The sequence below is a fragment of the Beta vulgaris genome, chromosome 3 (assembly GCF_026745355.1).
Source record: "Beta vulgaris subsp. vulgaris cultivar EL10 chromosome 3, EL10.2, whole genome shotgun sequence".
In the NCBI taxonomy this organism is placed as follows: domain Eukaryota; kingdom Viridiplantae; phylum Streptophyta; class Magnoliopsida; order Caryophyllales; family Amaranthaceae; genus Beta; species Beta vulgaris.
The window spans coordinates 16287777-16299246 of record NC_079204.1 but is presented as its reverse complement, the minus strand read 5'-3'; the positions used below and the strand labels follow the sequence as shown (position 1 = coordinate 16299246).

The 11470-nt window shown below is 35.6% G+C and overlaps 1 protein-coding gene across 2 annotated transcripts; it reads right to left on the bottom strand.

Annotated features, from left to right (window-relative positions):
* Positions 1–3574: 3574 nt before the first annotated feature.
* LOC104888989 (hypothetical protein) lies at positions 3575–9986 on the bottom strand. 2 transcript variants are annotated; one of them, XM_048641189.2, is made up of 7 exons: positions 9621–9986; positions 7807–7878; positions 7644–7708; positions 6027–6174; positions 5831–5914; positions 5272–5367; positions 3575–3978 (listed from the first exon to the last, which is right to left on the bottom strand). In XM_048641189.2, the coding sequence occupies exons 1-7, from the start codon at positions 9879–9881 to the stop codon at positions 3973–3975; spliced, it is 732 nt and encodes a 243-aa protein (XP_048497146.1). In that variant the 5' UTR covers positions 9882–9986; the 3' UTR covers positions 3575–3972. The 2 variants fall into 2 exon arrangements, with proteins under 2 accessions (XP_048497146.1, XP_010672410.2); XM_010674108.4 differs by having other exon boundaries at positions 3575–3984; positions 9621–9985.
* Between the last annotated feature and the right edge of the window lie 1484 nt (positions 9987–11470).

Here is an 11470-nt window from a genome sequence, read left to right as displayed (position 1 = left end):
GAAAGAAGGAAAAGAGGTCATAGGAAAATCTACTACCATGAATAAGTTGATTTCTTGACCATTCTTTTCTTGTAATGGGTAGTTGTACAAAGTATACAAACTACAATCAAGGCTATAATCTTGGCAACAAATCAAACTAAGCAAATATACAACAATATCCTAAGATAGCCAAGACTACTAAAATCACTAACAAATACAAGAATATATATACAAAATTTTCAAGTATTCTAATAGAGACATGGTCTGAAACGTTTAAAAAAGATGTCCAGACCATGGTTTGGATGTCCATCCATGATTTAGACGCCTACTACGGTCTAGCGTCATTTTCGAGACAGAAAACCCTTTTTTATGAAGAAAGAAACTCACTGACGACATTGGCCTTTTCACATAACGCCGACTTTTTTCTAGCAACGAATATAACTGTGCATGTCAAATATGGTACGATCTCATGACCTATGATGTAGATCCTTATTGTTTATCACCAAATAATCTTATAAGTTCGCATCTTCAAGAAACTTTCTTAATGGATTTCACAATGGCTAGAAAGAAAGGTGAGGGAACACACAAAAGATTGTTCTTCTCACCTAAATTCAGTCATCCTAAAGAAAGGTTAAAAGACCGTCTTAGAACAATGGAGGAAGTTACATTCAAAATATTACTGGATGATATTGGCTATAACCATTGAAATTCCTTTTCTACTCATAATTTGTGGGTGTTGAGTATGTCACTCCAAAAATCAAGGGCGAAATTTGTTACCACCATTTTTAGATCTATGATAACATTTATTATGGTATATTGTATTAGACCTCAAAAGGTTTAATTTTACCTTAATATGAAGGCCCAACTATAGTATGAAACCCATTGAATGAAATCAACGTAAGTCAAAGTCAATATAAGAATGTCATCAAGATCATCAGGAGATGAAAGTCAAAAATAGCAAAGATACAAGCGGTGAAAGAGTAATCATGAGATGAATCCACATAAGGAAGAGAACGTGCAAAGCTACGGTTATTCAACGCTAGAAGATGGTTGAGATTTCAATCAAAGATGATTCAAATGTTTTCCCTCCAAGGAGGTATGGAAGTTACGTATCACGTTGGCTTATAAATAGAAGAAGGATCATCAAGCAAAAAGCAATCAAACATCACTCAAAAACTTGCAATTACTCTTTTCTTAGCGTAGCCTATCCTTAGTCTAGCCAAACCCCTCTGGGATTATAGTTTAGTTCATTAGATTTAGAACATGTCCTGGTGCCAAGTTCTATAATTCTTCGATTGAAGCAAGAAACCATGGAGGTAACAATCTTCGTGTTTTCCCTTTATTTGTCCAGCCTAACTTATCCTCATATGTGTTGTAAAATCTTTTGTTAAAGTTTGTGGTATGAATGGAAATGTTTTCCTTTAATTAAAAGATTAATTATTGCTTGCTCTATTTATTGCATTTGAATTTAATAGGTGTTGTAGTTTAATCACTAATTAAATTGCAACAAAGTACGTTAGTAAGGTTTTATCTAAATAAAACCGGTAACCCCCGAGGACTAAGCCTCCCGTGACATTCAGTATCAAACTATTGGATGTGCATTGACTTATTTGCAAGGTCAACAAACTGATTTTGCACCAACACGTCTACAAATTAAAACAGACGTTCAAAGTATACCAAAGATATTAACAAGTGAACGAAGGGATTGGTTGGTGAGATTCACATATTTGGATTTCTAAATAATTCCAAAGATTCATGTTTCTAATATTATATACTAAATTTAGCTTGGCTGACTTGGTGTGGATTCAACCTCAATCATCACCTCAAGGTCAGGTGTTTAAATGCCACCAAGAGTTTAGAGAAGGATTCCCATATCACTCCGCCCTCCTTTAGAGTGTTTGGGCCTCTGGGTTGAGCCATGTACGAAGGCAGTCTAAAGGTTATTCATTTTACCCAAAAAACTGTTTCTAATATTATACACATTCGTTCTATATTAGTTGCGGACGTTTTTATTTTAGGATAAGATATATACTTACCTTGATCAAAAGTTTTTTTTAGTAGAAATATAATACAAAGTTTTAATTATGAAAGAATTACAAACCTGATGAATTGAGGGATTCTAAGCATTGTTGATATCTCCCGGAACACTTTGCTCTATTAATGGTTGTGACGTTGTGTGATTAAGGTGAATGGGGGTAAGTTGAGCATTTGAACACTTTATGGTCTTTTACTTTGTTTCTTTTACAAACCTGGTGATTTTTGTTTTAGTGGAAATACTCTCTTGCAACCCTTGTTTATTAGGCATGAGGAGTACTACTGCTATAAAGATAGCTCTTATTTCTAACGTGTCTAGAGGTAATCAAATGGCGGGATGAGCTGGGTCAAGTTTGAATCGGGACGTGTCTAAAAAATGTTAGCCATTAGTTGGACCAGGCCAAATTTTTATGGCAAAAGTCCGTTTTTCAGTCAAAACAACAGGCTTTATGGACTAATCGTGCCTAACCAAAATTTGAACTAAAAAGTCATAGATTTCCTAGAATCCGTCCTAAACCCAAAAGAAAATAGAATCAGGCCCGAACTTGGACCCAAAAATCTGCTCAAGTCCGAACATTTTCAGATCGAGCTCACTTTAATCAGGTATAGCCCGGAGGATGTATTACGTTTGTAATGCTGCTTTGAACTTGGGAGATAAGAGAGAAAGTGCAATCTACACTTTAGAATCGTGTGTGTTGGAGTCACAAATCTATAAAAGAGAGGTGGTCTTGTAAGCTAGTGGTGAATGCTTGCACACTTTCTGGCACATTCATGGGTTACTCAAGTTGAGTTGGCTCATAAATATTTCAAGCCTAGCTCGAATAATTCTCAAGTCAATTTAAAAAAAGTGGGTAAATTAATAAAAATAAGAGGAAATAGTTTATATAATAAAAGTTTGATTTTCATAATTTACTAAATGAGACAAATCAAACAAGACTACACATGACCATGTATTTTTATATATTGAAATATTTTCTTTACTTTGAATAATGCAAAAAGTCGATTGTAGAATGAAGAGAGTAAATTTTACCATATTTCTTTTTTTTTTGGCCCCCCTTTCGGGGACCCGTGATAAGATGAATTACCTCTAGGCTGCCTCGCACATGACCACTCACCAAGAGGCCCAACAAGCCCACAAAATCAAGTAGCTCCACAAAACAAATAGCTTTGTATAACTTTTTGTGAACCCTACTTGTACCTTTTTGCTTCCCACTTTCCATCTCACTTTCCATTAGTAAATGCAATTGTCTTTTTATTGGGAGATTATAGCTTGAAAATATTGTTATTTGAAAATTTTAATATAGCATACAAAGCTAAAAATGATTGTAACTTGCCATTGTAGTTGCTCTAAAGCTAATTAGAGCATATCTTAGGACCCAAAAAATGCTGATAAGCATATTTAGCAGACCATTGTGGATAAAATAATGTGGAAGACAATAAACATGCAATTAAAGCAAGGAAATATGGTATGTTTCTTCTCTTCTTTGTTGTTCACCTGGATATACTTTCCAACAGCATGCATATAGCAACACAGGCAACATTTCAGAACTCATCATTCTAGTTTTGATTTGCTAATTGGCCCCAACAGGCAATTTAAACTTTTCATTATAGCAGCACCAGGCTTTTCCATAATTCACATTTCCGCGACATTTACAAAGAATCCTGACATTGTTTTCCAAGATGTGCTAAGAAGTTGACATGAAAACTGTGAAAAAGAAGAGACAGAGAAGCTTAATAGCCTAAAGCACCCAAGAGTTTACATTTACACTTTGTTTGAGTGCCGCCCTACATCTTGAAGAGGAAACCAGTATGATATCTAGCAGCAAGTTCGTCTGCCAACTCAGGTTGCGAAGTCTAAATGCTATGAAGAGAAGCAGCAGCCGTATGCAATATAGACCTCTTACATGGAGGAAAATCTTCTGCAATTGAAATTAGTTTAATCTTGTGAATGTTGATGGCTCAACCCTGAAACTAGAAACGGAAATTTAACAATTAGCAAAATCCAGAAAGCCTAATTTACTGTATTAACATAAAGTAAGTTGAAGGGAACGTAATCTATCAGACTATCAGTTGGCAGAAAGACAATGGCAGATAAAAATCTAGCGCAAACAACATAGCAAAGAAGACAGTCAGACAACTTAGGCCCGTTCGGCAAAGAAAATCTTTAAACTATCTTGGACGGAAGGAAAAAAAAATGTTTACTACAAATCTTAGGTGCTTCTCAAGAGCTATGTGAGAGAGTATTCACATATTTATATATATATATATACTCTGCTCCTAATCACATCTTTTTTGCTTATTTGATCATTTTTTGCTTTTTTCACAATTTATCAATTGAGCAAAATATGAAATGTGTGAAAAACATGAGAGGAAGTATGAGATAAGATGGATATTTTGTTGGAGGTATCGCATGGACCATGAACTTGAGCTGACCTCTGAATAGAGATAGGAGGAAAGGAGAGAAGAGGCAACTGTATCAGGTGTTCAGGTCTTTTCCTGCTGACTCTTGCTAAATAATGCAAAGAACAGAATCTTGAATGACGAGGTACAAGGGACAGAGAGCTCATAGCATGAACAGATGGGTGATTGGGGAAGCGCATCAAGAATATAAAAATAAATTATTATGAAAAGAATGGTCTCTTATATTTGTCAGTAACTATCAGACAATAGCATACTTCTACTGCCTCCTATATTTAGTACATCATCGAGCTCTTCCCTATCAATGCCTTCACCAATGCAAGGAAATCGTCAATCATTTATCATTTACAGACTGCACTAAGCCTTTCAAGATTCACCTCTCTAACATAATCACCCTTGCTCGCTCTAGCTAAAGTCTGTACCCTAGAAAAGGAGACATAGAAAACTAATAAAGAAACATTTTTTCCCATTTTATAGGATGGAGGTCCGAGCCAGCCCTTCACGTGAAACCAATGAACTCTTTGGGAAACTGTTCTATCATTACATGTATACATAATCATCCATAAATCATCCAATACTACCATTGTAGAATAGTTGATCCAACTTCGACTTGTCGAAATCCTACTTTTGCTATTAAAAATTCATTCGCCGTCACTTTTTGGTTTTATTATCTTCCTAATACTTGTGACCAGGAGTACATGAAAGTGATGAAACCACTATGAACCATGATGGTTACAAAAATTGCAGGTAGATTTAATACAAGCAGCTCCATCTCTGCAACAAGAAACAAAAGAGGAAAGGGAGGAAAAAAAATTCAAATATAAGTAAGAAGCAACTAACCTGTCTTCTCCTCCTTGTGTACAAAATGTACCAAGATCGAGCCAGGACATAGCATGGAAGAAGAAGGCCAGCAAGCTGAAGGAAGGAAACTTCAAACTGCAAAATTAGCACTTGTTAAGTCAACTACTCGTAATTTACATGGAGAAATCACTGCTTCACAATAGCATCTTAATGTTTGTTGGCTTTGACATGCATGAAATATCTTTCATATGCACAACATTCTTACCCAGGAACCTTATCTTGTGTAGATTTAGGATTATATATGGAACATGAATCAAGTACTAGATAGAAAAGGACCACTCTGTTAGGGTTAGTCTTCAGTCTTTACAACAAACCCCACTTCCCAAACCATCCGCCCCATGAAAAAGGGAGAATGATAAGATCACATGAAATCTCAGTTGCAAGGTTCTCCTAGTGAACAAGAAGTTGCTAGATATTCGTAGCATTAGATTTGATATCTTTGACAAAAACACGACCGTTCTACAGACATAATGAGAAATAAACAATGTCCTGATAAAAAAAATCCATTATTTATGAAGATGTCTGTTGCTGAACTTACATGTAAAAATGTCAAATACCCCTGCATAAGCCCAAAATCTCTTGTAATCATCAGCACTTGATGGATTAGCAAGACAAACATCAACTGCAAAAAAGTGCAAATGTGAATATCTCAAGCACTGCAATATATAAATTGGAAAAGGATATCCAGTTAAAATCAGATTTACAATAGAAGATAACTGAATATGGGGTCTTACAACGATAGCTATTGAGCGTAGATAAGTGACATTCCCGGCATTTGCAACGGAATAGTCATCATATTCTGATTCCAGTAATTGTCGCTCAGCAGCAGCCAGAGCCAAAAGATGATGGTCACGGAGACCAAAATGATGACCCCAAGCTTGGCTGCAAAAATAGGCATGCCAAACAAACATTTTAGAGATTGATGCGGCAATAATTCATCGAAGTATTAAACTGAGTCAAGCTCTCACAAAACACTCATAGATGAAGCTATCAATAGTTGTTCAGAAATGATAGCTTCTGTTAGTCATATAATCATATATTACTCACATAATTGCAACTCGCAGCAACATTACAAGAAAGCGTAAGGAAATGCCTTCCCAGTTTTTATGTGTAATTTCCCAATAATGAAAAGTTATTGAAGAATGCAATAGTATTCATGAAAGAAACATAAAGAGCCATTTGTTTCAACTCCTGATCTAAATTCAGTTTCACAATAATGAAAAGTTATTCAACAATGGAATAGGATTCACGAAAGACACATAAAAGAGCCATTTGTTTCAAACAACAACAAAAAAAAACCACCACCAACAAGCAGTACAGATCGCACCAACATGTCCCAGGAGGCCAAGATAGTTAAACCCTTACCCCTCAAACTGGTTAGAAAAGAGAAAAAAAGAAAAATAATGTTTTAAAAGACCATCATACTCCCAAAAACACCAAAATTCTCATGCATCTCACTCGTAGGACAAGAGGGCCTTAAGGACCTGGCAGTCATTTCATTATACATAAATAGGGAATTCTTCTAGTTTATACTTCAACAATTCAACCTCTTAACCAAGAGTTACAAGAATCCATCCAATTCAGGAAAGTGTTAAAAGTGAGGGACTGTCAGACCCCCTTATGACATTTATTAGTTATAACATCATTCAACAACAATTTTAAAAATCACAATCACCGGAAACATGGCTATCAAATGGCTTTCTACCTATCTCAGTGATTGAGTCCTGGGCCTCCTGGCACTCACTTGGGTTGAAAGACAAAGAAACAAAAATCATCCAATGTGCCCAATAACACATTTAAGGCAAGTACAACTTTCATTGTGAACTAAAAGATGCTAGCAATAGAAGTCACTCTCCGATAGCCACGGTGTGGCCCAGACAGGACCACATTACCTAAAACTGTCAGTCATCCATCAGGTGCTTGTTACCCCCAAAATCTTCACGAAACTAACACTAAACAAAAAATCTGCTGACTTCACCATACATAGTCAAAAGTATTAGCTTTCAAGAGAGGAAGCATGCCAAAAGCATGTCTGAAACAAGTAACCAAACCTAACACTGTTTGACGAAATTCTGACTTAAGCTTAGAAATGTAATCTGCATGAAAATACACTCATATTTCATGCGCGATTTTTAGGTACTATCACTTTGGTAAGTATGACAGAATTTCTGTTGAAGAGCAAAGATTGAATAAGGTTTACTTAACTAGTACACAAAGAGAAAAATCAACCTGGAGACTAACTAATCGGTTTGATTTACATTTGACCAGGATAGTAATCTCACAAAAAACATATAACTACATAAAACGAGCAAAAAAGAATCAACCCCAAATTTCCAAACTTCAAGTATTACCTAAGATCAACTGCCATGACATCAGGGTCGGATCTCGGTGGGATTGTGTAGTTGGGTGAGAAGACCTGCAGCACAAGATGGGTCAGATAGTTCATTTAGTCACCAATTATCAGAATTTCAAGCAAATGTCAGCTAGCAAATAAAAGCAGTCAGAAAAACCAACCTGATTGCATATCTCACAGGTGATATCACCCTTTTTGTTGCACCATCTCTGAATGCACTTCCTATGAGCAAACTGTTCATCAATGACAACTTATCTTAATAAAATACACTAAATTACTAATGTGTACATAAAAAATTTCCTAATTGAAAGACTATACACCAACATATCATGAAATCTTATGAAAATGTTTGCATCATATATGGATAACAATTTTGGAGCGAAGAAGATAGAAAAAAAGGGGATGGAATGAGAAATGCATTCTCTAACTTGGATAATAAAAGATGCAAGACAAAAAGGGATAGTTATGTTCCTTGCAAATCTTCTGGACTTTTATTTGTTTAATTAATAAAGTATTGAAATGAACCCCCGTTATATCCTTAGTAAGTCTGATAAGAAATTGTTACACATACAAAATAACAAACAACTTTCTTAATCTTTACTGTAACTTAATTAATCAAACTCATTAACTTATCGTTCTTGGAGAATGATGATAGAGTGACCCTAAATGCAATAAGTTCGATAGCATTGTCTCTTCCTACAATATCGAATTCAATATTTTATTCTCTCTATCTCTCGCAAAAGAGTTGACAACCCTTAGGATCACCCAAACATTTTTCCGTCACTTATTCAACACAAAAATGACTAATCATACTCAAGTTTCACAGTAGAATGTGAAAGATAAATACTTTATCTTCTTCCCTTGACACCACTTTCCAATTCAACCTAATTATTATCCAAATAAAGAAATCAAATCTTCCCACTCCTCCTCCACATTCCTTCCTTTTAAATCCTCTCATCCAAAACAATAAGTTAGTGTTGTGGGAAACATCAGCATTCAGCAAACAAGTCATCATGATCTCAACTCTCAAGGTGAACCCACAAATCAAATTGATAGATATATACGCAAATGATGCAATTTTGTTTCCAAAGATTATTAATATTCTTGGGGATATAATATTAAAACATGGAAGCTTCAGAAAGAAACAATGGCCTTACATAACACTAAAAGCTATTCCTTAATTAAACCATATAATCATCAAAGACTAAGTTTTTTTGGTCATTTAATCTACAACTTGTGCATTCTCAATTTAAAAACATAAAAGAAAAGTCAAGGGGTAAAATTTTCAATGCTAAATTATCATCAGCTTCAAGGAGGACAAAAATAGGCTGATAAATTTAGGATATAGATAACATAATAATATAATAATTTATTATATATATATGGGATATAAAGAACAATTCATTATTACAATATCAACAGATTAGTATACTTTCTGAAGAAATAAACAATTATCACGAAAATACAAACAAAACCCCTTCATTTCCTCTAAAAAGTTCTCCTTTTTTTTTTGTTTGATGGAAAAAAAGTTTACTTCTTGCCAGAATTTAAAAAACCCAGAATCATCAAAGTGTGATAAAAAAAAATTAGTGAACTGCAAAGTTCAACCCACCAAAAAAAGAAACAAAAATAAAAATCAACAAATTAAGATTTTTTTTTTTTTGCATAATACTAATAATCAGAAAAACCCAAAAAAAACAAGAAATAGTATGAATTTCCCAAATAAAGCAACAACACCACCAAAAAAACCCCATAAACTTTGGAGAAAGAAAAAAAAAAAAAAAAAAACTCATGAAGAATTAAAAAACACTCAAAGCACCAAACAAACAAACAGATAACAACGTACAGAAAAAAAAAAACACTAAACAATTTTCAGCAACTTCTACAAATATCAATAGTAGATAAGAACAAAAAAGAAACTTCCAAATTTTCAATTTTTTTAGGAAATAAGATGAGAGAAACAAAAAGGAGAGACCTTTAAAGTGCCATTACAAGAGCAAGGAGATTCAAGTGAGTTATCTTCATCTTCTTCCTGACAAATTCTACACTCTTTCATTTCTTTTTCAACCAAACAAAATGAAGAAGAAGAAGTGATACTTTTCTGATTTTCTTTTTGAATTTTTTTGTCATCAACAACAATTTGATTTTTCCCAGAATTTGTTTCTAACTCATTTACAGAATGTAAACAAGCAGAAGCTAGTATACGATCCACACACACCATAAAATCATTCACCATTTTTTTTATTTTGAAACAAAAGAAAAAAAAAATAACAGAGGAATTTGAATGGAAAAACAGGGGAGGAGAGAGAAAGTGAAAATAAGGGGCATGAAATGAAGGGAAAGGGGGTAGTGGGGAGTTTGGATTATATATAAAAAATAATTTTTTGTAATAATTTTTTGAAAAAATAATATTTGAAAAAAAAAAAGTATGCTGCTATGAAAAGGCAGCAAGTGGGTGGTGTGGGAGGCGGAATTTGGGAAAGTGGGTGGATTTAATTGGACTATTTTACCCTTTAGAGTGGATATTAGGAGTAATTTTTTGTTGGGTAAATATTTTTTTACAGTTTATGGGGAGTTGGAAAATATCTGGGGGAGGGTGTGATTGGTAATTTGTGAAGGAGAGTGCAACAACTGCCCTGAAAAGCTGAACTATTTGCTCATTAACTATTTGACCACTATAACATTGGACAGACCAAAGAGGTGCTTTGTTTTTGTTGTTGTTCACCTACAAAATGCCAAAATATTGGGTTGGGTGTTTTATTTTGACTTTTGTATTTGATGATGGTAAATTAAGTGATTATTAATATATTTGGAATAAATTATAAAAAGTTGATATTATGAATATAATATTGTTAAAGCAAGATTATTATGTGGATAATTTTAATATCAAAATTAGATAGCAAGATAATTATTTAAAAAAGAATTTTAGGATACTATGTTGAATATTATGTTTAGCTTTGTCAAAAATAGAATGAGGTGCTTGGAGAGTAATTCTCTATCGAACATATAATAAACGGTTTTTTCACCAGGTACCCCCGAGGTTTCACGAAATGCACAAGGTATCCTCGTTGTCTCAAAAATGCACCAGATTCTCTGTGATTTGCATAAAATGCACCAAATACCCTTAAGACTAATGGCGTTAAGTTTCCATTAGTTTTATTTACCATTTTGCCATTATTAACCCCTAAATCCTAACCCTAAACCCTAAACCCTAACCTTAAGATTAACCGCCATAATCCTAAACCCCAACCGTAAGATTAACCCCCTAAACCCTAACCCTAAGATTAACCCCCCTAACCCTCCCCACCACACCAGCCCTCCTCCCCCAACCAAACACCCAACCCTCCTTCCCCACCCCCCATAGCAGACCCCCTCTCCCACCACCACCCTCCTCCCCCACCCCCACAGCAGCAGCCCCCCCCCCCGGTCGAATTCCCCCCTCCTCCGTTAAAAACACACACGACACAATAGAACCCCCATTTCCCGCACAGCGGTGGGGTCGGTTGGTTGAAATCAACACGGGTGGGGGGATTCGATGAAAATCGACAGGGGTGGGGAACAAGGGTGGGACAATTCGACGAAAATTAACAAGGGTAGAGGGGATTCGACGGGAATCAACAGGTCTAGGGGAACAGGGGTAGGGGGATCGACGGGGGTGTGGACTGCTGCGGGGGTTTGGATGGGGGAATCGACGGGGGAGGGGAGTTGTGTGGATGGGGTGGGGTGCGGTGGGGGTGGTGTACTACTGCGAGGGTGGGGCAAGGGGAGGGGAGGGGAGGGGAGGTGTGTGGGTTAGGTTGGGGTGGTGGACTGCTGCGGGGGTAG